A 27,204-nucleotide genomic window follows, 5' to 3' on the forward strand; every position below is an offset into this window, starting at 1 on the left:
TCTGCCAGCCTTTTTAGGAACTCAGCATCACTTCTCAGCTCACCTCCCTTGCCCCTTCCACTCTTACCTCTCTGTCCTGCCCTCCCCCATTCATATTATCTAGGTTTTTTTTAACATAATAAAATATTAATGTCAGCATAGACAGTCTCGCTGCAAAGGCTGCATGTATTGAGCTTACGAGGCGTATAAGCTTTTAAAGAGCAGGACACTTTTCCTACTTCCTAAGCATTTTCTTAGTCCTGAATCAATAATGCACTTACTATTCAGTATGTGGGTCATTTTTATTGTGTTCCTTCTCGTGCTGTGTGTGCATGTATGCACGCGCGCACACGTGATTTCTCTCTGGAGTCAGACACAGGCCCCAAATCTGTCAGGGCCTGAGTGGAGAACAGAGGCCAAGAAGCTAACTCTTGGGCACAAAGGGGAGGTATGGTAGGAATAATTCCCACAGGTCTCTGTCAATGCAAGAAGAGAGAACCAGGAAATCTATGAATAAAGAGGTGCTGGGTTAAATCTCCCTTGGATTCTTTGAATGTGTATGTGTATTTTTCTCAGATACTGTTTCTCATCACTTTGCTCCCTGTTTGTTTGGAAGATTTTGGACTCTAAGTCACCCTGTTAATCCACAATCAAACTAACAAAACAAATGGTTGCAGCTAGCAGTCCTTGATCACAGTTCTTGGCTTGCAGAGGGAGGGGGTTAAGTAGGTAAAGAGGGGAGGTGAGGTGAGGTTTTGGCGGGGAAGAAGGACTGTATCTGATGGTGATGGGATTATTGGTTCAGAAAGAAGGAGCGGTTCAAAAATTATTGCCTGGAAGCGGGAGCTGTGTGTGATGCATGTGCGTGCCCGGTGCAAAGAGGAGATTATCTTCTTAAGAATGGAATTTTCTGCATAGAGAACTATTAACCCCTGCCTTGCCAATGCATAATATATATATCTCTGCCCAGACCTCTGATAATGAGAGGAAAACACAAATTGCATATCTTTGAACAGTCAGCAGACACAGGGCCAACTTTGGAGCACCCAGAGCTACAGCTCAGCTACTGAGGACTCTAGAAAGACTAGTGTCAGTCTTGCTTTAAAACAAAGTTTCTAGCCATTTTTACTATGAAGATAAATTGTTCATTAGGGTTGATTGTTTACTTCTAAGTGTTGTCACAGTGTCCTAGAGCACTGAACTGGGACATAGGAGACATGGATTCTCTTCCCAGCTCAAATATGAGCCTGCTGGGTGATCTTGGGCAAATCATATCATTGCTCCATACCTCAGTTTCCCCACAAGTAAAATGAGGATTATACTGCCCTCCTTTATAAAGCAAGTTGAGGTCTGCTGATGAAAAGAACTACTGTGGAACCATGACTGACCTGTCAGCATGTTGGTTAAATTCCTTGTGTCACTGAGGTGACTGCAGATTTAAGAGAAGAGATTAAAGTGTTTTATTCTGTACCCGCACAATGGTCCAGCTTGGAATACGAAGACTCTCATTCACTTCTTTATTGCAGGGAGCAAACTCTTTATTTCTCGTGTGTTACACAAAAATAGAGGCTATGTTTTGTGTCTTAGCTAGCTCAGTTGAACCTGTAACCAAGAGTCCTGTAACCCTGGCAAGGTCAGCTCACCTCTTTATCCTCATGAGATTGATGTACTAAGTTCTAGGGCATGTTGTCTCTTGGTTGGAGCAGGAGATGAGATTTTAGGGTTCTGTTACCAACTCTGAGTTGACCCTGGGTCACTCTCCATTTGGGCCAGTCACTTAAGCCAAAGTCTTCAAAAGTAACCACGGATTCTTGGATGCTTCAGTTTTTGGGTACCCAGATGTAAACCTCTTAAGATCTTCCAGATATTCTGAGCATCCAAAATCCAGCTAAAGTCAGTATGAGCAGTGAGTACTGAGCAACTGTCAAAATCAAGCCCAACATGTCTTGAGTCGGATAGCCAAGATCGGTGGCCTCTTCTCGAACATTGGGCTTTAAGTCTTCGGTGGCCCAGTTTTCCCCTCAGTAAAATGGGTATTGTGGCCATCTACCACACAACTGTGTTCATAACTATGAAGCTTAATTATAGTTTGTAAAGTAGTTACAGATGCTGGGCTGAAAAGAGTGAATAGTAATATCAGCAGTAACAGTCTTATACCACTGGCCTATAATAAAGCACTAACAAGATCCTTCTAGAATTCACAAGATAATAGATTGGAGGCGGGGGAGGGTGAGGGGCGAGAGAGGAAATGAATAGCCTGGAAATATAGGTTGAATCTCTTCTATTTCTTTTCACAGTAAGACAGACCCTGGGGAGCACATGGGGCTTGGATGAACTGCATGCTGTTGGGCTGAATAAGTATATCTGCTTCAAGCCAAAAGGGGAGGGGAAAAAAGCAAGATGTCTTACCAGACAATATCCCTGCTTATGATTACTAAGGGCTGTTCTGTTCAGACACTGGTGTCTGTTTCTGCTGACTCATGGCATCCTAAACAAGCGCACAGACAAAATGTTTCCTAATGCCCCTTGCTGAGGAGTGACCTTGCACTCAGCCAACCTTTGGTTGGGAAGAAATAGAAAAAGAAACAGAGGGGAGGGGAAGAATGCAATCAATTGCCCAAACCACAGAAGCAGGGGAGGAGCGAGGGAGAGTGACATTAGGGTGAGCCAGAATTAGAAGTGCCTCTGTACAGGGACCCCTTTTCTGCTGTGTTAATAATTCATATCAGCTCTGACTTTTCTTACCGACAAACAGCTTGTTAGTAAGGACATTTTTCTCCCTTTGCTTTCTCTGTCCTGAGATGAGCCCCTCGTGGCTAGTACAGAGGTGGAAGGGCAGAAAGGATGCAAATTATGCTGTCCCATTCTTCCCAGCCCTCATCTGCCTCTCTTCCCTAGGGCCCATCACCTTAGGGAAAGGCCAGATTCATCCCCAGAGGGATGTAACTTCTAAAATATCCCTTAATTGCTGGCATCTCACCAGAATCTTTTCCCAGGTACGGACCATTTCTGAAGCTCTCTTCTGAATGTTTGCTTAACGGGAACATAGATTAGAAGTCAATTTCTCCTGTCTCTCCAGCTGTGCAGCTCAGGTTTGCTTGTTTTTAGGAGGCACAGGACGTTCTTATACCTAAAAGATCATTTACAGGTGTACTTACTGGGCAGGGTTTTCAGAGGGTTTGTATTTCCCCTCCCTGCAAATCTTACATTACAGTTGGTTAGAAAATGGTAAGTCCCTTCCCACAATTTGGAAGGAAAGGAAGAAAGCGTTTGGGTTTTGTGGGGGGGTTCTCCCCCCCCCCCGACACAAATTGCAGAAAATTTCCAATCTCCCCTCCTCCACTGGAAAGACTGACTAACTTTACGAAAAGGGCAATTTTTCACTTGAAATGTTCATTTAGCCCAAAAGGCCATATTTCATAAAAAGGTTTTGAATGAAAAACTTCAGCCAACTAGGAATACACGTGCACACACCCAGTGCTGGCTGCCATGTAATAATTTTTTAGCAGATTCGTTGTTCTCAACCGATAATCCCATCACCATTTAATATAGCCTCAGTCCCTTCCATGGCCTCATTATCCACCTAACCCAGCCAGGGATAGGAGAGAGAACACAGAGGCTGCATCACCACACTCTAATTCTGTAACCTCCACCTGTCCCCTTTTCCGAACACTCCCCATTGCCTTTAAGAGCACCAGAGATTATACCAATATAACAACAGAGTTGAAGTTTTTTTCAATGTCTGATACCAATTCTGGCACACATGTGTCTATGATAAATGGTTAGCTCAGGTAGAAGTCAGAAACTGGTCTGAGTTGCTGGTTGGTCATATGCTGCTGGATCTTTGTTTCCAGCTGCTAAAATGCATTAAAAGTTAACTAGACGGTTGCACACTTTGTTGCTTCTGTAGGCCAGCTCACTGCATGCACCTTGCATCCCTTTATGCTGTCCACACCCCAAACTCCCTGTGTATCGCCCTCCCAGCCTCACACCATCTATTTGCGGAAGGCTTTGCAACCTCCATCCCCTGCTCCCCCATGTTCTGTGCACTCCCTTCCCCCCTTCCTCCCCCAGCCCCGGAAATGCTGCCTTAGCCCTACAGGTGCTCGGTCCCCAGCCCCTTTTACTTTGTCTGGGAAAAAGTCATTCAGAGTGACACCATTAAACACTGGGGACAGAGATGAAATGGGAGGCATTATGGTGGAAGGTATCCAAGGAGCCATCAACTGCCTCTTTGATCTCTAGACAGTTTTGGAGCTCACTAAAGGTAGCAGCTGTGCTGAATAGATGCTAAGGACTGTGCATTTGCCCCAAATATTGGAGCCTATTTAGATGCAATGTTCCAATGTTATTGCATAACATCCAGACAAGCAGAGAATGCCATCAAGTCGAGCATAAGGATTCACGTTACTCAACCAAAAATAAATTATGTACCAAATATTCCTCCAGTTAAGCAATTGTAGTTGCCATCAGTTTGTCATGTGACCATGAAAAAGCGGAGTGGATTTGTGTCTATCAGTGTAAATACGTATCCCGCTCTGGCCGTGTCTGAAAATCCCTGATGTAGTGGTTATTATAGGAATCTGGATTTAAGACTCTATATTGACTTACCCTGTTTGCCTCAGTTTCCCCCTTTATAAAATGAGAGTAGTGATCCTGACTTTCTGCACAAGGGTGATGAGAGACTTATTTAGGTAAGGGTGGAGAGCTCCTCTGTTAGCATTTATTTAGTGCACAAAAGGTTGCCCTCAGTTTCAGACTTTCCTGGCTCCAAAAGCCATCTCAATAGACAATATTCAGAATAAAATATTATTGTTATTAACTACACAGAGCCGGAATTTACCCTGAAGTAAGTCCAAAGTAATCCTACTGTTTTAAATTGAGTTACTCCAGGTTTACCCCAACAAACCAAAATTTGCCCCAGGGCGTGTGGGGATGGATGCCAATTCTATGAAGTTTAACCATTGCAGCAGGGTTGCTTGATAAGTACAATGTAATAAGATGGAGATTGTAGCAGATAACCCCTATTCTACGGCATATTCTGTGCACTTTAGTATTCTCATTATAAACCCGGATATCAAGGACCTTTAATTCAAGTGACTTGAAATCAGATTTGGTTGAAACTTTGCAATGGAGCTGTTAACTGAGTCCAGTTGGTTGCCCATTTTTTTCTTTTGTTCCCCCGCCCAGCCCCAGACTGACTTGCCTTTTGTTTGCTGGCTCCCTCCTTCTCCTCTTCCCCCCCCCCCATTCCTTTTTAAGGTGTAAAGCAGCAGGTGGTTTTAAGACTGGGTCAGGGCAAAACAAAAAGTGCTAAAAGTAGAATCAACTCTATTGCTGGTTGGGCTAGATAGTTGTGGAGAAAGTGATGGTACAGCCTCAGGGCTGAGGTTCCGGCCCTGACAATTTAAAGCTATAACTATCAGGGTTTAGCTATATCAGTGTAAACATCTTTATACTAGTTTAACTCAGTACAGTTATACAACTTCAGCTAGATCAGTTTCTAACCAATAGAGTTAGAACAGCACACAGACAAATAATGTAAGACTTTAAAGCAGGGGTGGGGAACCTTTTTTGGGTCGGGGGCTGCTGACCCACAGAAAAATCAGATGGGAGCCATACGCAAGTGAAAAGCAAACAACAACCCTCACTGAGGTGGCCCCCAACTGAGAAGGAAAAAGTTCCCTCTCACACCAAAGCCTAGGCAGCCCAGGCTGATAGATTTTGTGTGTTCCAGCCTTGCAGGAGGGATGGTGGTGGGAGCTGGAGTGCCAGCATGGGCTCCCCAATGCAGGGGGAGGGGAGCCCCGAGCCTCAAGGGATGGATCCAGGCAAAGTGGGGGCTACATCTGACCCCCAAGCACCATCTGGTGCTTTAAAGAGTCATGCACCAGAATCGATTCATGCCTCAGGACAGCAGAATTTCACTTGTCTGGACTACTAGGTCACGCTTTCTGATCTGATTTAGAATAGCGATGTGAGATCCAACTCCAGTTCATACTGGTTTAGCTACTTCTGTTTCAGGCATATGCTTTAATGAACTGTATCTTTAGAAAGGGCAATGATTTGAAGAGTATGGGTCTGCTAAGTCTTCTAGCACTGTCCAATTCTTGATAGTTTAGAGAAAGATCCAAATATCACCACAATGTATTTGGGCGAATTGGACAGTTTTGTATATGGGGTGGGTGGAAACACTGCAGAGCTGTTTGTTTAGCAGGATAGAGATTCACTGCATATTTGTGTTAGATTATTTTGAAGCTTCCAGATGCCTCTGCTGGTGAGTTATGTTGCTTGCCAGCTGTTAGAAATAATCTCTGTAAATTAATGATGGCTGTTTCACCCATTGCCTTCCTCCCAACTGTGCTAAGAGCAAAAACTAATTGTCGGTGAAAATTTCCATTTCTTTGGGAATTCCATCCTGACCACTGGCAGTTTATCAGTTTATGCCCTGAAACATGAAATTTCATTACCTACAAATGTTGTTTTGGGTGATAAAAAAATCACCTTGTTCTTATCTGGATTTAAGAAAGGACATTTGACCCTGTGTGTCAAAAGCAGCAAGAATAAAAATATTTAAACAGGCTATTTGGGCTGGGCTGGTGTATATGCATGGCTTTTTAAAAATCCTCTTCGGAGCCCTAAAGACCTCTTGTCTTTTTGGGGAAAAAAAAAGAGTTCTTTAATCAAAGCCATTTGAAAGCAGTAGAATAGTTTTTGATTTAAGGATCTCTGAATGTATTATTTGTTAATTCACACTTTATAAAATTGTCCTAAATAGAGCTGAGTGAATAAATGCTTTTTCACAAATTTGTGAATCATTTTGGTGCCCCAGAGATTGTATTTTTTTGGCTAATTTAGCATTTACCAAAAGAAAAATTGCCCACCTAAACCTTCATTGCAGAAGTATCTTACCTGCAGCTCTGATGCAGAATTGGAATCCCCCTAGTCTCACGATTCCCGTTTAGGGGCTGGGAGAAGGAGAATCTAGGAAAGTCAAACCCAAACTTGTACTAAAAAAACAAAGCTGCTTCTGAGCATTTCAAACTTCAACAACAACAAAGAAAGCTGAGGAGTTTATTTTAACCACTGAAGCTAATGCTTGGGCAAGGGGGCTGATTGGTAAAGGAGGAAGTCTGAACTGTCATTGCCTGTGAATCACTCTTCTGCGGAGAAAACTGAGAACTTTTTTTTCCCCTGCAACCTATCTGCCTCAAACCCTGGGGAGGATGGGGGTGAGGAGGGAGTTCTGTCTGTCAGGATGATGGAGTTTGGTTCCATGGCCCACTCTGTGTTTTGCTCTTTCTCTTGAGACTGCCAGGTATGTTGGATTTTTGTTATCTTTTCCTGCTAGGAACTGACCCAAGACAAACAGGGTTGCTAGGTGTCCGGTTTTGAACCAGACAGTCCTGTATTTGAGCTTTCTGTTTGAGGAAACAAATTGAGAAAATATAAATGAAAAAATATAAATATCCGGTATTTTCTAAATAAGATGTAATGTAGATTGTGATGTAATGTTAAGTGTGTTCAGTATTTTTGTTGAAACCATCTGGCAACCCTAGAGACAAATCTCTTATCACTCTGAACCAACCCAGAGCTGGTGGTCTAGAAAGGGAAGTTCCTATAATCCAATATTCATTTCCTTGATTTATCCAGTCTTCCAACTTTCTAACATTATTGTTATCCTCTGCAATTAGGGTTTACAATGAAAGTGCTAAGAGAACCTTCATCAATTCATAATGGAGGTCAGAGGCCCTATTCTAATTACAGGTATATGACACCAGAAGCCAAATTCATCCCTGGTGTATTTGCGCAGAAGCCAGTGGAGTTTTACTTTGCCCTACTTACCGTGTTACTAGATGCACGATTAATGTGAGGCTCCATCCCCAACTCAAAGGGAACAGAAATCTGCATGAGGACCCAGTGAAGGCAAATTACGCCTTTGTCCCTGAAAGGGGACAGAAAATAAAAGGAATGAGGTTTGAGCGCCTGTGGAATACGCACAATATAATCAGCTGCTGCGAAGAGCACTTGGGGTTGGCAGAATATTAGTGGCGATAGGGCCTCTAATCCTTGGATTAATCTGGGGAACTCGGCTAAGTGTAAAGAAGAGAAACAGAACATCAAATGCACCAGCATGATGAGTTCAGCTTTATCCTGCAGACTGCTAGACAAACAAATCCAACTTTGTGCTTCAAAGAAAAATAATAACCGTGTATTTAATACACTTCTCTGCACCTATGAGCATAAGTGTGAGAGACAGACGGAGACAGGATGTTGATATGGGTGCTGTTTGTTTAAAACCTTTCCACAGCAGGAGCGGGCACGGTAAATACACAGGCTGATTCATTAGCGCTCCTGACCATCTGCTGCGCAGAGCTCGGCGCTGGTGCTGAGCTCCGACTCCACAGGTCGGGTCAGAACGGGGTTTGACAGCAGTGAGGTTAGAGATTTACACATCTCCTGTGGCTGGTGGGTGTCAATCTTCTCTCTGATGGACAGGTTGCTCGCACTGGGGGTGGGGGAAAGAGGGCTAAAAGACGCCCACGGGTCACCGGAGCACAGCTTGCTACAGTGGAATGTGCCTGGGTAAATGCCTGCTGCTCCTTGTGGCCCTAATTGCAGGAAATGGAGAAAGCAGGTGAAAGGCAATAATGTCTGTGGTCGCCTTTGCAGCCTCTTGCAGGATCTGAATAAAATTTGATCCTAACTTAAGCACTTTGTTGCTGTCCTAGGCAAAACAGGGATTTTGTAGACTAATCAGCTAATCTTCAGAGGGAAATCAAAGGCAGGGTCATATGGTACCCAGCTAGAAGCATAAGGAGCTCTCAAGTGTGTCACAAGGTCTTTAAGACACTTGAAGTGCAGTCAGGATGGGCTAGTGTTAAGGGGGAGGCTTGCAAACTGGGAGGATTAGGGGTGAATTTACACTGCGGGTATTAAGCCACCAATATCCACAACATGCAAATTTCCAGCTGTGCCCACCTCGGAAATTGCCCAAAATGGGGGGGGAGGGGGAAGGGGGGAACCTTGAAGGCAAGGAAATTTTAATTCCTCAGAGATATTTTTCCTGCAAAAACATGCGTTTCTCCTATTGAAACCCCCAGGTGTCTCCCTAATCAGCCAAGAATCTTAGATTATTATAGTTATCACTCCATAAAAAGTCCACTTGAAACTTGCTTTAATTAGTCCCTGTTTTAATTTAGATTATCTTTAGCTGCTTCCAGAAAGGGGCTCTGATCCTGATCCTTTTGTGTGTCAGATTTGCCCATCTACTGTCCGTTGTCACTAGCCTTCACTACCCTTTTCTTCTGGGCTGGATCTGGAGAGGCGCCAGCTTGTCAAGCACCCACCCTTTCCATTAGCTTCAGCAGGAATGATGAGTGCTGAACCCCTCATGGCATCAGGCTTGAACAGAGAAACCCTGCCAAACTCCTCTCTTCTTGCTGTCAGTCTTTTGTCACTTTACCAATGGCTTCATCATGTTCATTTTGAAATCAGTGGGAATTTTGCTTCCGTTTTCCAAAGGACCGAAGTCAGATTTTTAGTCAGGTTCCTTCTAAACCTGCAGCTGATGTCAGCTGCTGTAGATGGGACAGAAATGCCTTTCATCCCAGTCACTCCCTCTGTAGCATAGTGGTTTGCAGTACTTGCAATGTAAGTCTTAGGCTCTTGGTATTCTCTGTTGGTGTTGTGCTACAGGTCTAGCTTTGGGGATGGGGAGGAGTGTGTGTGAGAGAACAGGTCATGTACAGAACACTGAGGTTTGTTTTATTATTTGTTAAACAAGCGCATTTTTGTTAAAAATTGTCCCATTTTTCTAATACAATCCTTAGTTTTTAAAATTCAAAAATGTTGAAGCCCAATTTTAATATCAAAAGGTGATATTTTGTCTTGAGGCAAAATCTTCTATTTGTAGTAGTCAAATTTCTTTACTAATCTAGTACTTATTTTGGGAAAAGCAAATGTGTTCCCCCTCTAAAATGGCTGAATTGACACTAATCCTAGCAATCTGAGCCAGGGAAGCAAACTCATTACACCTAAATGGGTTACGGACTCCAGTCATACTATATATGCTCAAGGGCCCAAGCAAATCAGATTGCAGGAACAAGACCATAATTAATATTTTGTGATTAAAATTTCTCAATAAAAATAGGGTGGCACTGATATTTGTATTTTTTCACAGCCCAGCTCAGAATGTATTTGATATTTTTTAAAAATAGGAGTATTTTTCCCCAGCTAGACTGTTCATGGTCTTCTGATTATTATTTTTTTCCTGCATGGAGATCCACCGAGAGCTACATTTGTATTTTTGTGCAGCTTTCATCAGTCACAGATGTCTAGCTTATGTAAAACATTCAACATTTTAACAGTTAATAAAGTATTTTCACCTACAAAACTATATATACTTTGTGCTAGAATATGGAAAAGTGGTTTTAGCTGCCAGAAAAGCAAACAACTTCCCATTTTCATTAAGGGCTAAATTCTGCGCATATTAAAGTCAGCTGCAAAATTTCCACTGACTTTCCCGTAAGCAAGATCAAGCCCTTGAAATTAACTGGTTTTCCAGAGTTGCATGGGTGTTTTCATTTCGTGTCCAGTCAGTGAAGGGAGATGGAAGGTATAAAAAACCATCTAGACTATTCAGACTTTTATACCTTCCATCTCTGTTCACACCAGTTAAATAATCAGTCCAGCTAGAGTCTCTTGTACTTCTATTCTGTTGTCTTGTTTGACTTTAATATCTCTCTTTCTCAGCTAGCCTCACAATAAATGTGTAACTGGTTCTCTGACCTTCATGCCCTTACTCCTCTTGGTATTTCAATTCCTAAGCAGTTTTGTGTCTGATGCACAAGGTCATCTGCCTATCGCTCACTAACTTGGATCATATTGCCTCTCATGCATATGGTCTTGAGGACTCAATTCCACAAGGAGTTAGGCAGTATCCACTCCAGTGCATTGAGCACCTTTCAGGATTAAACCATCAGTGATGTTTTCAGCCGTAGGAGGTCATTTTTAGAGATGGATCTCAAACCCAGACTCTGGAACAAAACACCTTTACTTTTATGGTGAATATCAGGCTTTGAACATTGCAGCAGACTCCATCTCTGTGCTGGGCTGAAGCGAAACTTGGATCTGAACTCATGCGGCCTTTGGGGAAGTTCACATCTGGATTTGAACAAAGGCACCTTAGCCCATTTCTAGAACATTCATGCTCTCAAGTCGACCTTCCAGACAGGAGACACTCTTGTGTTGTTATAATTGGTCATTCTAAAAATTATAGTCAAATTAGGCTCTGGCAGTTTGCTCTGCCACCTTGGGCTGTGGTCCCACAAGCTAAGCAAGGTTGGTATTTATATCACTACAAAACAGAAAAAACAGTGAGCAAGACACAGCATGCAAAAGCAGAGGAAAATGGAAACACCACATTGCCCTGAGAATAATCAAGCCAGCCATGAGTGGTAGTATGCACCTTGGGGGAAAAAAAACCAAACAGCTCATTTAAGCCTTTTGTATTGAAAGTGTAAATACCTTGCCTCCTCAAATCCTGCCTAGGGTCTCCTGGATTGCATGAGGGAGTAGATACAGAATTAATACCTGGAATTGTTTCAATAGCACTTTTTAAGTGATCGTCGCAGGACCAACAAAGGAGTCAGCCATCTGCTTCTGTCTCCCCCCCCATACTGAGCTGCAACCTTCCCCCCTCATTTGGAGATTTATTGAGCAGTTTAATAAGCTTTAAAAACCTCAAGAATTCATGGCAGGAGCAGAAGGGAACGAGTCATCACCGTCACGACTTGCCTGACAGTTATCGTGAAGTGTTGCCCAGTTACATGAGTTGACTCACTTCTGGAGAGCAGTTCTCTCCTCGCTAGCAGCCCCTGCACACTTTTGATGTAGCCTGTGGTCAGGCCCGCCGACGAGGGTCAGGGGGGCAAAGAGGGCGGTTGCCCCTGGGCCTGGTGATTCATGGGGAGTGATGCAGTGTGCTCTGAGGGGAGGCAGCATGACGCGCTCCGGGCGATGCTGAGGGCTTGGCTGCCTGAGCCCTGCCCCTTCCACCCGAGGTTTAACAGAAAGTCCAACAGAAATAAACATCCAATCCCTCTATTCAGTCAGCTGCTGTCAGTCCTGGGTCCAGTGGTCCACACGCCATTTTCTCAGGGCCTTCAGAAGTTCTTAATCCCCTTACATGAGGAACTTCACGCCACCTTCCCCTGTGGCTGCGAGAAGGACCCCAGCCTGCCCTCTTCACTGGGTTCCAGTCCAGAGATCCTATGACTGGCCATAAAGGCTCACGCCACCAGAGTCAGGCCTGGCCAAAGAGTTTGCAGGGCCCAAGGCAGCATGCTGTGGTTGGCTGCCCTGTGTGGCCGGGCAGCTCCCAGCCAGGGCAGTTAGTGTGCGGCTAAGCGGCGCAGAGCCCAAGGCAACCGCATTGCTTTCCTTGCTCTAAGACTAGGCCTGACCAGACTGCTGGCTGCCATCACTCTTCCTGCTAAGCCTTTCCCTAGACTCTATCTTCACCCTGTTCCTGCTACGTCCCTTCACTCCATGCCACCAGGAGAGTGACTACAAAGTCCCCGCCCTGTCCCCTTCTCTTTTAAGCTTCCTCTGTTTGCATCTGCCAGCCCCTCCCTAGTTGGGTTTCATCATGAATTGGGCCTGATGGGTGTAGTCAGGTAGACTAACTGGCCTCTCTATCCCTCATTAACCCTTTCATTAGTTGTGTGGGGTAGGCACCCCATCACCCCAACCTTCATCTTCTCGCATGTTCACTTTTCTTTAAATTATGTCTGCACGTGTCCTGTTACAGCCTTTAATGTGCAATTAATAAACCTTATTGTATCTTCTACAGCTAGACTGTGCCCTGCACTGGGTACCCACTATGGGGCATAAGGTGAAATATGGACATCCTTCACACCCCTGCGTGGGCTATGCAGACTTGGGGTTCAGATGTATAGGAGTAAGCAGGCGCTGCACATCCGCTACTCCCCTCCCTTCAGAACAGGTGTGTAGGGAGTGGGTAGAGCCTTGCTCCTCTTCCTCCGGCCCTAAACACACCAGCCTACATTCCCAAGCCAGCAAGATGGGCGTCCTCATTTGCTGCTATCCTATCCCAGCAGTAAATTGCTGCCTCCCAGAAGGGGGAAACAGGAAGCGACTAGTGCCTGTCATCTTTCTTTCCTTTTCCTGGGGCAAGACTTGTGTGTCACTCCATACAAAACGCTTATCCCATGTAGGTTTCTGTTTTGCAGACATTTCTTTGGTGTGTTTTTTACATACTGTGTTTTCCCTTCCATTGTCTGCATCCTCATTATGTTGTGATGTTATTGCCCCGTGATGTGAACCCATGATGTTCTTGCCCCTGTGTGAACCTCCCTGGTCACTTCTTAGAACAGAAGCCTCTTCAGGGAAAACCCAAGTGACAGTGATTGTCTGAGGCTGGAAGGGTTTGCTAGTATAAGTACAACAGAAAAAACCTTCCTAGTGCAGATGCAGCTCTATCAGCAAAAGGGTTGTTTTTCAGCATTGCTTATAGAGATTCCTTGAATGAAATAACTGTTCTTTAAAAAAAAAAAAAACAGTTAACTTGTGTCTGCAATGGGCATTTACTAGTATAGCAAAAGATCTAGTGTCTGTAGACCTGGCCTTAGGGGCACTTTTTCCAAATATATGGCTTATCCTTGTGTTAAGAGGCACTTTGCTGCTGTTTGTGCCATCCTTCAGCTGAGGGGCAAAGCCAAGGTACCAGGCCTATTACATTTTTGTGTTTGTCCTAATAAGATATATTAGCTGTCTTAGGCCACGTCTCCACTTGGGAGAAGAAAAATGCTGCAGCCGTCTATCTTCCAGCATTCGATTTAGCGGGTCTAGCAAAGACCCGCTAAATTGAATGCTGAGAGTTCCCCTGTCGACACTGGTACTCCTACTCCTTGTGAGGAGAAAGAGAAGTTGACAGGAGAACTTCTCCCCCGTCGACCTCCTGCTGCAAGGACGGTGCCAAAGCTCAGCTTACTGTGTGTTGACTCCAGCTACGGTTTTTACATAGCTGGAGTTGAATACCTTGAGCCAACCTTCCCCCTTAGTGTTGGTCTGGCCTATGACTCAAAGACTTTAAGGGCAAAAGGGACCGTTGTGATGTAGTCTGACCTTCTGCATATTGAGGTACTGTGGCTCGCATCTACTCCCTCCTGTAATATACTCATAACCTCTGGCTGAGTTACTGAAGTCCTCAAATCATGATTTAAAACTTCAAGTTCCAGAGAAGCCTCCATTGACTCTAGTTTAAACCAGCACGTGTCATGGCATCGTGATGACGAAGGTGAATGTACTGCAGCCGAACAATGCCGTAAGTTGTGCCAAAATGCGAGAATGACCCAATGCTAAATTTCTCCTACAGTTTCAATTGGACATGGGCTTCTTCATTTTCCATCAGAAGCTTTCATACAGTGCTGCTATGTTTTGTGTTATTAAATAACTCCCGCATTCCATCCAATAGGTGCCTGCATTTCAGTAACAAATGTAAGTAATTCCTCCTTATAAAGAGAGGGTAGGGTGTTGGATGATTGCTCTATATTGGGGTGGGCAAATACCAGCCCACAGGCCAGATCCAGTCCAACCAGGTTAGCTCCTGGTGGGCCCTCACTGCTATATGTACCTAATTGGCTGCAGGTACTGGCTATTACAGCCCCCATTGGCCACGGATTGCTGTTTGCGGCCAACGGGAGCTGCAGGAAGTGGTGTTTAAGTCTGCGTCACTTCCTGCCACTCCCATTGGCTGGGAATGGCAATTCGTGGCCAACTGGACCTACAGTTGCCGGTACCTGTGGCCAGACAGGCAAATACAGCAGCAGTGGTCTATTAGGAGCTAACCCTGGCAAACTGCCGCCATGTTATTGCCCACCCCCGCTCTATATTGTGTCTTAAAATATATATCAGTATGCTAAATACACACACAATGGAACATAACCCTTACTATATGGGATCAACTGCTGGTCCATCCACCCTACTAGTGGCCAATGTATTTTTTTCCTTCAAAGGAAGATGGGGAAAACCACCGTCAAACACTTGGTCAGTTGTGCAGCGCTCTACATTCATAGCTGACCTCTGCAAGTGAGTCTGAAGCATTGCATTGATTTCCCCTTATGCTGCTTGCAGAGCTGCAGGTGTTAAAAGGCAATACAATTGTCCAACCCACTTTGTTTTAAAGTTGAGCTGAAGCGTCAGACATTTAATATCAAATGTCTTCTACTAGGAGAGGAGTTTGTTAATCCTGTCTATTCCCAGCCTCTGCTCCTTGTCTCGGTCTCTGTGTTCATTCCTCAGGTGTCTCATCCCAGTCCCCGTACTCAGCCAGTCCTAGCCTTCTCCAGTCGTATGTCTGAGTCCCAACCTCCCTCTCCCTGCACAGCCAAATCCCCTTTCCTGGCTCCTCATTTGATCTCTCTCCCCCTCCTCCAGTCTTGGTCTCATTCGTTGGGCTTTTCATCCAGCCTCAAATCAGTGTTTTAACATGGGCAAGACACCCACCCTTTCTCTTAGCCTCCTCTTGAAAATGGCAGGACCATTTTTGGTTGAAATTTTTGGAAAATTTCAGCCTGAGAGACATCCAGCATGTGAAATGTCACCCTGAAGGGTTACAATTTGGCATTGTTAGTTTATAAGCAACTGAAAACAGGCTGTGGTCAAGGGAAGTGGGGGACAGCCTGAATAAGAGGTGGCATTACCAGCCCCATGTTTAACAACCCCCAGGCTCACCACCTTCTCTTCTTATTATCCATCTTCCAGGAGAACCCGTACTTGTGCAGTGATGAGTGTGATGCTTCCACCCCTGACCTGGCCCACCCACCGAAGTTGATGTTCGACAAGGAGGAAGAAGGGCTGGCCACCTACTGGCAGAGCGTGACCTGGAGCCGCTACCCTGAACCCCTGCTTGCCAACATCACGCTTTCCTGGAACAAGAGCATCGAGCTGACGGATGACATTGTGGTGACCTTTGAGTACGGACGCCCCACCGTCATGATGTTGGAGAAATCCCTGGACAATGGAAGGACTTGGCACCCATACCAGTACTATGCGGATGACTGTATGGAAGCCTTTGGCATGCCAGCACGGCGGGTCAGAGACCTCTCTACCACCAGTGCCAACAGGGTCATCTGCACAGAAGAGTACTCCCGCTGGGCGGGCTCCAAGAAGGAGAAGAACGTGCGCTTGGAGGTAAGGGATCGCTTTGCCATTTTTGCCGGCCAGGACCTCAGGTACATGGACAACCTGTACACCAGGCTGGAGAGCGCCAAAGGCCTGAAGGACTTCTTCACCGTGACTGACTTACGGATGAGGTTGCTGAGACCAGCACTTGGGGGCACCTACGTGCAGAGAGAGAACTTGTACAAATACTTCTATGCTGTCTCCAACATTGAAGTCACCGGCAGGTAACAATTGCTATATCCGTTGTCTTGCTTCTTGGAGGGATGGGGAAGTAATGTTAATATTGGAAAGAACCAAGCTATAAGCATTTGTCAGCCCATCTAATCATCAGCTCAGGATTTCTCCCCTTCCTCTCCAGTCTCCTAATTGAGGACAATATCAGCATTCAAGCAGATGGGTGGTATGTCACCTACTGGGATTACACATGAGCTTCTTGAAGGGAGTGAGAGAGTTTGCCATGAAGATCTGATGATTACCCACATTCAGACACAATAGCTAATCTAGTGGCAAGAACAGGGGATTTAGGAGTTGGGGCGTGGGTGTTCTGAGTTCTGGTCCCAACTCTGCCACAGACTTACCGTTTGTCCTTAACCAAGTCTCACCCTATGTCTCCACTCTCCTCTGCTCCAAATCAAATGGGGTGGGTGGAGGGGTTAATAACCTATATTATTCAAGTGTTTTGAGATTAATTAAAGTTATAAAGCACTTTGAAATGAAAAGCAGCGTGGAAGTCTAGGAGGCTCTCGCAGTCTAGAAACACAGGATTTTCTTCACCCCAACCAGAGGGAAGGCATAAAATATGCCAGAAAGTTGATCATCTTCACCCTGGAGCAAGGGATGCCTTTGAATATTGGATTAGTTTAACTTAGATCAACAGCTGCCTCCCACCCCTTCCTACTAGCACTGCTGCTCTTCTGCCCATCAAACTGTCCAGCTCCAAACCCACACGGCCCACAGTGTGGTTTGGATTTACGCAGGGTTCAACATGCGGCCCGTGGGTGGGAGCCAAAACAAAAGAGGAGTCAATATAATGGTCTTCTGTTGATATGTGTTTTAGCAGTTAAATTCCTGGACTGTCAGTGCTCATTAAAAGTGCTGTCATACGGGTGGAAATCGGGTAAATGTTGCATTTTATTAATATCAGCAGAACTGACTTAAATGGGGCCTGCGTGTTGTGTAGTCTTGCCTTACTCTTTGTATCCATGCCTGTCAGTGTGAAAGAAGCTATTTGAATATTTGCATGTATATACAACCACATTTAAATTGTGGCCCTCGGCATGTGCTGTGGATATTGCTGTGGCCCCTGGGGCTTCTGAAGTTGAGCAGCCCCTCCTTACTGTATCCGATGAGGAATGGGCTGTGAAGCTTGGTGGAGAGGGATCTTGGGCTCCAACCACTGAACTCCATTTCATTTGTGATGCAAGTCAAGATTTGAACCTGGTTTTTTTCAGAGATGGTGGCCTGTCCCACACCTCAGGCTGTCATTTGTTCAGTCACATGGGATCTTGGTGACAGATGGCAGAACAAGGAGCAGTGGTCTCAAGTTACAGTGGGGGAGGTCTAGGTTGGATATGAGGAAAAACTATTTCCCTAGGCGGGTGGGGAAGCACTGGGATGGGTTCCCTAGGGAGGGGGTGGAATCTCCATCCCTAGAGGTTGTTAAGTCCCGGCTTGACAAAGCCCTGGCTGGGATGATTTAGTTGGGGTTGGTCCTGCTTTGGGCTGGGGGCTGGACTCAATGACCTGCTGAGGTCTCTTCCAGCTCTAGGATTCTAAGTTCAATCCCACTGGAAGTGTTTTGTTTCCCTTGGTTTCAATGCTTATTTCTCTGTGCAGTGCCATATGTTACATTATGACATCAGCCGAAGAAGCAAAGTAAGGTGGAAAAGCGCCGAGCTGGCTAATTTCCCATCCAGCTTGTGTGAGACTTGCAGGCAGGAGGGGGGGGGGAAAATCCCACCCAACTAGCAAGGCTCTCAACAATCACCAGAGTGACAGAAGAGCATCTTGTATCATTTCCAAACTGCTTGCTGCTAAGACTTCCAAGCAGAAAGTTTTGGAAGGTGCCACTTTCGTTTTCTGAATTCGTGTCAAGTAAAAGAAGTAAAAGGAAACTATGCAAAGAAATTCAAGGGTCCCTCTCTCTGGGGGACAAAGGCAGCCGACAGGGTGATGCAGTATATGATGTGGGTTCACAGTATTAGGGGACAGGTTTGGCTCTCAGGTTCATAGCTGCCCTGAGTCAGCAACAGTCTGCCAGTATATTAGCAGGGACGGGGTGGCCCGTGAGCCTAGGCAAACTAGGCAGTTGCCTAGGGTGCTGCCGGCCCGGGCACCCGATGATGACGTCACGGCTATTGATGGCCGTGCAGGCGGGGGCGCCGATCGCGCCTTCTACCTGGGGCGCCAGCTGCCACAGCCGGCTTCGGGCTGCTCCTGAGCAGGGGCTCCCACAAAAGATTTCCTCATTAGCTGCTGATGCACTGACATATGTTTCTGCTCACAGGGAGAAACTGTGAAGGACAGGGGGACCTCAGTGTTTGTTTTCCCTTTTAAATAAAGATACAGTACCAGAACTATACCCCAGGAAGGAGGCAGCGTTACTTGGGACAGACTTCCAGGGTGTCATTGCCGGGCACCATCTGTTCTGTTCCAAAGGCAAATGAAATAAGTAAAAAAACTGCCCTTCAGAAGTATTATTATGAGCTGCTGGCCAGGAGACCAAACAGAATCCAGAGACTGGGTGACTCCATCAGGGTCAGGAAAGTCACCCCAGTCCTCCCTTCTGTTTGGTGGTGGAATTTAAACCAGGGGATCCCAGTCCTCTGCCCTAGCCTATGTCCCCATGGGAGAGCATGCCCCATTCTTCTCCATGTCAGCCCTGTGAGGTAGAACATGGAGGCTTTTTGGAACATGGAGGAGGGAAAGAACAGAGCAAGAGGCAGAAAAAACAAAGGGACCAGACGAGGGTGGAGAAGAAGGGGAAGTTGTGACAAGAGGAGATGAAGGTGCCTAGAGACCCTCATCTCTTTTCCTTGCCCTTATTTTCCTCACTGAAAGCAGTGAGTGCATTCCCTCCCTTCTCCATCTCCTGCCAGGACCTCCCTTTCCTCCTTCAGCCCACCGGCGCTCCACTTCTGCCATGTTGGGTGCGCAGAAAGCGTGGCGTGGAAGGTGGTGGTTACTGACAGGCGTGGCAGAGCCACACTCTGAATGACAGCTTTGGCAGGAAAGTTCTAGGTGGTGCATCAGTTCATTAGGCCTGGGTGGACTGTGGGGCCCAGACATAATGGGACGGGGTCTTTTCTCTAAAAGGGGTAAATTAGGGTCAAATATTTGGAGCCTCTGGGTTTCAAAGATGGATAAAATTTGTACTGTTGTGTGGGCAACTCAAGACCTAGTATTATTTATTCAATAGCGATTGTGTATGTGGTGCTTTATAGTCCAACTAAATCAATCCTGCCCAACGGAGCTTTGCAATCCAGGTGAGATTTGCCTATTGTCAGTTATTCATCATAAGAAATGCTATAACAAAGCAGTGTATTTTACAAACACGAACTAGCAAAGCCTCAAAAATGGCTCTGCAAGGCAGGCAAGGATCAGCAGCCCCATATTACAGGGACGGAGACCCCGCTAGACAGATCCTGCAGCGTGCCCAGGGTCACAGAGGTAGTTGGTGACACCGCTGAGGTTAGAACTCAGGAGTTGTTTGCTTCCACTTCCATGCTTCACTCCCTTCTTTTTCACCTTTGCTGACCCAGACAGCCGGGGGTAGAGCCCCTCTGGATGACTAATAAAGGCTGCGGAGTAACTGACTGCCTGGGGCATTTCAAGGACAAAGAGCAGCTTTCTCACATGGCCTGAGAGGGTTCCATTCTTTGCGCACTTGAGCAGGGCTGAGTGCAGATGCTTTGGGAGCAATGTGTTTGTGAACCCTGAGCCCTCCCTCTTGTAATCATTGGGCAAATGTATTGTAGGAGGCACTGAAGATAAAGTTCTGAGCAGGGCTCTGATTAAAGCACAATGGGCCGGACTTCCCTCTCTTACAAATAATTGGGATATAAATGCACTGGGGCTTTTTTCAAATCCAATGAAATTGTTATCGCCGTGGTGACTTTTTCCTTCTGTGCACTGCACTGGGTACATCATGTGATATTTCCCCTCTCCCTTCCGTGCTGCATTGGGTTCGCTGCGATGATATTTTTCATTCTCTCTCTCTTATTAAGCGGAAAGTAAATGAAGCCCTCACGCCTTCGCCGGTTTAAAGGAAAATCCCCTCGCGTTTTGTGTGGCATTGCACAGGCTCAATATTTGCCATTTGAGCAAGGCACCTCAGAAGCGAAAGCCAGCGCTGACTCCAAACTTAATGAGATTAACTTTTGATTTATTTATTTGTTCTTTCCTCAAACAAGTAGAAGCCGCAGTGGGTTGTGTAACGTGTCTCCAGGGCCGGCAGGGAAGGGGAGGGTTAGACTACAAATGACCAGTGGAAATTGCAGCACTATTTTAAGTAGGGGAACAATTACGTGTGTGTTGTTGCTTTTTAAATGTCTGAAGAGCTTGCTCCTGCCCAAGCTGGCAGGCTGCCCCATGCGGCAGGCTGCCGGTGACTGCTGCAGAACAGTGACATCTCTGCTCCCCTGGTCCCTCCGCTCACCTCCAGTTAGTATTTCTGTTGTGTTACGGTGATTTCACAAGCACCCGGTTTGGGGGCTTTTCTGAGTTTTTCCCAGTTTGGGGGAGAGAATGGGCTGAAATTGGAACCCTCTGTGCAGCCTCTGCTCCTAAATTGTAAGCACACTGGTCAAATGAGATCCAGCTTTTGACCACTGTTCTGTCCTTTCCCCCAGAGGACAGGCCCTTCTTGGTCCAGCTCGAGGCAGGAAAGGCAGAGATGTTGCTCCATCTGGCTTGCCCACAGCTGCCAGCTCTGCAACTGAAATGTGGTGGGAGGAATTCTTGCCTCTTGGAGAAGAGCCGCGGATGGGTGGTGGGAAGCAGGGAGGGAGAGAGAGGTAGTGACTTTCCTGTGACTACTTCTGTTCCAGCCAGCAGTTTTTCACTGGAAACTAATCTGATTCTGACTGTAAATGAAGCAAATTAGGATGCAGGTATTTAAAACCAAATCAAATCCTGTGTACAGCTCAGTATGGAAGGGTCACCAGGTGCAAGGAAGGGGGGAAATCAATGGGAGACTGATAGAAACACAGCACTGGAAAAAGAGATGTAGCTAAAAATACTCAGGACTGCTTGAGCGGGCCAGGAGGAGGAGAGGGTATTAAGTGATTCCAGAGCAAGGAAATGAATGCTTGCATGCAGAAAGGGACAGGTGCATCGAGAAATGCTGTATCATGTTGGGGATCAGGAAGGGAAATTACAAAGGAAGAGGGAGACTATAGGAACAGGCAGTTCAAACACCAGAAGGAAATGAAAAACTTACCTGCATGGGTATGGGATCCAATCCAGGCAGCCAGGTGGACGAAGGTGGAAACGTTGCATGCTAGGAACAGCAGTTTCTGGGGGCCTCTCCTTCATGCTCCAAATGAGGACCACTGTACACTGGGCATGCCCCTTTGGTCAAGGCCGCTTGGGCGGTTTTCAGGTGAGCAAAATGTAGGCGCCTCTTTTTTAATTGAAAGTCCATCGCCAAGTTTCAGGTTGATTGGTCCTCCTAGCCGTTAATTAAAACTGGCAACTCTGACCCTCTTGCAGACATCCAGCCTCTTGGACCTCATTTGCGATACTGATGAGAGTGGAGTGCAAATGTGGCTCGCCAGCTCCTGGTTGGCTCTAACAGTCAGAAGAATTTGATCATCACTTAAACAAAGCCCTTTGTTGTCACCAACACAGTGCATGAGTCAGTGGAGCTTGCATTGATCCCAAGGCCAGAAGGAACCACGGGGATCCTCCAGTCTGACCTCCTGCACAACACTGGCCAGAGAACAGCCAAAACCATTCCTAGGGCAGATCGCGTAGAAAGACAGCCGGCCTTGATTTTAAAATGGTCAGTGATGGAGACCAGGGGTGTGAGAGTTGAACCAGTTAACCAATAAGCTGATGTTTATCGTTTAACGTTATTGATTAATCTCTGCCTGCCTGGGGACTCTGCTGCCCCCTCTGCAGTTTAGGAGCCTCAAGGTTCCTTCTCAGCACATGATGGGGCCCAGCGAAGCTGCCTCCTGGAAGCAGGATGGGCAGGGGCTGGTGGGTGTAACTGCTGAGATTTTTAGTGGTTACAACGTTACCTTCATAACCGACTTTTCACATCCCGAATGGAGAACTCCACCACTGTGCCAATGGTTAATTACTCCTGCTGTTAAAAATAGATTCAGATCATGAATTCCGTGCAGTTTATCTAACTCCTCCACAGGACAGTGTGTTAGTGATGTAAGCAACTAGTCGACTACCCGATAAGTCTAGGCTTATCGGGTAGTTGAATCACTACTCGACTAGTCACTCCTCCTTTCCTTGCTGCCTCTGTATCAGAGGCAACAAGAGGGGGAGCAGGATCTGGTGCTGGGGGGAGCCAACTTAAAGCTGGTTCCCCCCAGCACTGGCTCCACAGGGGAAAGGGGAGGCAGAGGTGCTATAGGGGAAACAGCACAAGCCAGGACTCGGCAGTCATGGCTCGTGCTGGGTCCCAGATGTTGCCCCTCTGCTTTTTAAATGTAATAAGAGCCTAGGGGCTCTTACTACATTTAAAAAAATGGCGCTGCAGTGAACCCCCGTATCGACTAATTGAGTAGCTGATGGAAATTCCATTGACTACTCGATTAGCTTCCTAACCGCTATTTAACATCCCTACAGTGTGTTTGTTACAGATACTGTGAGGCTCTTGGATGGGCAACCTCAGAACCTGTAGTGCTTCTGGGAGGTTACGCAGATCCTCTATCAGTCAAGGTGGCATTTCTGCAAGCTCGTGGACTCTCCTGGTAATCGCAGCTCCCTCAATCTGTAGAAGAAAAATCATTAGAGGAAACAGACCAAATTTCCTGGAAAGGGAGCAGGGCAGAGGTTAAAAAGGATTCAGATTAACGGAAGGTGTGGGCCTGATGCTCACATCCACATTCTGCAAGTTGTCCATATGTGTCACGGAGGAGAATGTGGGACCATCCAGGGATGTTCTGGGGAGTCTTAGAAGTCTTCATTTGTGGCTGATAAGTGTGGTGTTGGCTGAGACATACGCTTCACTCTGCTGTCCCTCCCAAGCCTATATCATAGAATCATAGAATACTAGGACTGGAAGGGACCTCGAGAGGTCATAGAGTCCAGTCCCCTGCCCTCATGGCAGGACCAAATACTGTCTAGACCATCCCTGATAGACATTTATCTAACCTACTCTTAAATATCTCCAGAGATGGGGATTCCACAACCTCCCTGGGCAATTTATTCCAGTGTTTGACCACCCTGACAGTTAGGAACTTTTTCCTAATGTCCAACCTAAACCTCCCTTGCCGCAGTTTAAGCCCATTGCTTCTTGTTCTATCCTCAGAGGCCAAGTTTTCTCCCTCCTCCTTGTGACACCCTTTTAGATATCTGAAAACTGCTATCATGTCCCCCCTCAGTCTTCTCTTTTCTAAACTAAACAAACCCAATTCCTTCAGCCTTCCCTCATAGGTCATGTTCTCTAGACCTTTATCATTCTTGTTGCTCTTCTCTGGACCCTCTCCAATTTTTCCACATCTTTCTTGAAATGCGGTGCCCAGAACTGGACACAATACTCCAGTTGAGGCCTAACCAGCGCAGAGTAGAGCGGAAGAATGACTTCTCATGTCTTGCTCACAACACACCTGTTAATACATCCCAGAATCATGTTTGCTTTCTTTGCAACAGCATCACACTGCTGACTCATATTCAACTTGTGGTCCACTATAACCCCTAGATCTCTTTCTGCCGTACTCCTTCCCAGACTGTCGCTATGCCCATATACCCTTCTCGGCCTGAACCTTCCCGTCACACCAGCTCAGCTAAGTCTGTTGCTCAGTTCATGTCTGGCAGTTTATTTTTATTCTCTCGCTCTTTCTTGGTGTTCTTTTTCTTCTTCCATCCTGTCCCTATTGATCTGCTGAGTAACTGGAGATGCACAGAACTCAGGACAGGAATAGAAACGAGAAAGCCCTTGGCCTGCAGGAGTATGTCAGACGGGGTAGCGAAGGGGAGGGAAACGGAAAGACCTTTCCAAACAGCGCTCAGTTCAGAACTTAGTTCTCTGTTCTGTACAGCAACCAACCCAGTGAACTAGGTGAGATTAAATGAACGAGGCTCCTCATTTCTTTCCCTGTGTGCAAAGTCACACTGGGCTTGTCAGGCCAGTGAGATAGAAAAGGCCACACTCTGCTCCCCTCATGCCGCGTCTCTTTGGAGTAATTTCCTCCTCTCTTTAATGTCAGGCACAGAAGCGTTCACTAGGGCATACTCCATCACTGGGGTATTAATAAGCAGTAATTGAAGTTAATGTGGCATAGCCAGGACACATGGATTCAGTTATGGGAAATCAGATTGGAGAGAAGTGAATCAATTTCAGACTAATTAACCGAGTCCTCTCTCTCTTTTCCCTTCTCTAGTTTTTTTCTTTCTCTCTTTTTCTACCTTTCTTATGTGAGCGCAGGGATGTTATTGATATTAAAATGTACATGTGAAATGGGCTTAGAGAACAATAATACCTCGGCTGCTGGGCCTTTGTCAGGCCAAGGATTAATTTATTAGAAGAGATGATTTGGGGTTTTGGAGCTTGCTTGTTTTGTGTCTCCCCCCTCTCCCCTTCACAATCTGTTTTCTTTCTGTGAAGGTTTTTTGTTGGGGGTGGGTTTATCTGGTTTAAATTTTCCACCTCCCCCTACTTTAGTTTGTCATTTTTTCACTGTTGTTTCACGATGCAGTGAGGGACACAGTTTTACACATGGATTCCCTGCCTGGGTTGCATTTCTTTTTGTCTGAGTACAGCATAGAGCAGTGGTGGGACACGTGCGGGCCGCATGTGGCCCACTGGGGCTCCATCCATGGCCTGCAGACCCCCTGGTTGCCCCCGTTCTTCATGTGCCTCTTGCGCACCAGGTAGGATTGCCAGATGGTTGAAACAAAAATACCGAACACCTTCTTCCCCCCCCCCCCCCCAAAAAAAAAAACACCGGGAAAAAATTCTGTTGAAAAAAAAGGGGAGGGAAACCAAAGTTGTTGCACAATAATAAAATAAAACAGCATGTCCTCTTTAAGAGGGAGTGCAAGAATAGGAACGGGGAGCGGTTGAGCACTAAGACCCAGGGGGGAGTCATTGCTTCCCCTTGGTCTTTTTGCCGGCAGCCATTTTGTGCCGGCAGCCTTGTGGAACCAGGTAAGCATGGGGGCTGGGGGTGTTGGGGTCCGGGGGGAGAACTTGGGGGAGGAGAGAGGCCGGGCGCTGAGTGTTGGTAGGGTTGCTAGGTGCCTGACATTTTCGCCTCCTGCCAGGGAAAAAACCCAGAAAATACAGGACATCTTAGGTGTCCGGTATTTTCTGAATTTTTTTTACTGGACAGGAGGCAAAACTACCGAACTGTCCAGGTGAATACTGGACACCTGGAAACCCTAGCACCAGGAGCCCTGCTCCTCCTCCCTCTTCCCAGGTAAATGTGAGGCTCTGGTGCCCCGGTGCACAAGAGAAGTGTGGGGAACAGAAGCAGATGGAGGCATGGGGCCGCAGGTGCAACCCCAGTGGGCTGCAAGCTGCTGTGGCTCACTGAGGTGAAGGAGGGGCACTCATATGTCCCATGCACCATTTCTGGTTGCCCTGGCACAGAGTTTGCCATAGCAGGACACCAGTCCACCCAGTCCACTACCCTCCTCCAGCAGTGGCCAGTACTTGCAACTTTAGCCTCAAAGGAATGTGACCCTCCGCAAACAGCCCCATAATGCAGCTGGTTAAATGTCCACTGTTACTTTTTGCTGCCCTCTCAATAACATGACATTTGGTTGTACTAGATAAAATATCTTGGCTAAAGAGATACAGTTAACCCCATGCTTAGCTGAACTGCAGCCTCCTGAACTGCAGCCTCTGTTCCTCTGGAGGATTGCAGTGGCCACAGCCCTTTGTGTGTTCCTGGGTAGGACCCGGACTGGAATATGGAAATTGGTACACCCGGGTGAAATGAGTTCTGTTTGGTCTCAGCCTGTCTTTTAGTGCATGGAATTTCCTAATCCTATGTCTATTTAGAAAGTTGTAGGACAGTGGTTTCCAACCTTTTTGAGCATACGGACTCCTTTTCAATCTATTAAAATTTCACAGACCCTCTCTATGGGGGAGGAAAAAAAAGAAAAAGGATCAGGCCCACTATCCTTCTTTTTAAACTTTCCGAGGACCCCCTGCAGTACCCTCACAGACCACAGGTTGGGAACCATTGTTGTAGGACAGCGATTCCCAAACTTTTCCAAATGGGGACCCATTGTGACAATTCAGGAAGACTTGGTGACCCAAGGCAATTCAAAAATGGGAGGAAGGAGAAGGGGCAGAGCCACTTGGGGAGACACTTGGCGACCCTTTTGAAATGTAAGGGTGACCCATATTTGGGTCCCAACCCATAGGTTGGGAAACCCTGTTGTAGTAGAACCTCTAGATGAGTAGTAACATCACTTGCTTTCTTCAGCCATCTGACAGGAGCTACTTAATTGTTTTAAGGGCGAGCTTCATAGGTTCTGGTTAACAACTGACCAGGATCGGATGTTTTCCTGAGAACTGGGAGGGACTGTGAGAACTGGGAGGGACTGTGAGCTGCACATCCCCCTGATAGCCATAGGAAAAATAACCATGGGTACAAGGTGAAATGGTATGAGTACAATGTGCCCACCCTTCTTCCCCCGTGTGTTCTTGGAATTCCTAAGAAGTGTGGTACGTGCGTCACCCTCGTTGGGGGTAATTGGCTCCCAATAAGCAATACCCTCCTCATGGCACAGTGGTTCTCTCGTGCGCTCCATTGGCTGAGTGTGTTGTCAGTTCAGGAGCATTATGAGTGGAGTTTGTTTGGAACTAGCCTGAACCTAAAT

At 46.4% G+C, this 27,204-nt stretch overlaps 1 protein-coding gene across 5 annotated transcripts in view; it reads left to right on the top strand.

The window, feature by feature from the left end:
- The window catches only part of NTNG2 (netrin G2), a 91,827-nt gene that overhangs the window by 22,174 nt on the left and 42,449 nt on the right, over positions 1–27,204 (top strand). For all 5 annotated transcript variants that reach the window (XM_089773003.1, XM_075906036.2, XM_075906038.2 and 2 more), the window contains one exon: positions 15,769–16,412. In XM_089773003.1, the coding sequence (XP_089629129.1) occupies positions 15,769–16,412 (644 nt within the window). The remainder of the gene's footprint in view (positions 1–15,768; positions 16,413–27,204) is intronic.

The sequence above is a fragment of the Pelodiscus sinensis genome, chromosome 23 (assembly GCF_052426305.1).
Source record: "Pelodiscus sinensis isolate ZL-2025 chromosome 23, ASM5242630v1, whole genome shotgun sequence".
NCBI classification, from domain to species: Eukaryota; Metazoa; Chordata; order Testudines; family Trionychidae; genus Pelodiscus; species Pelodiscus sinensis.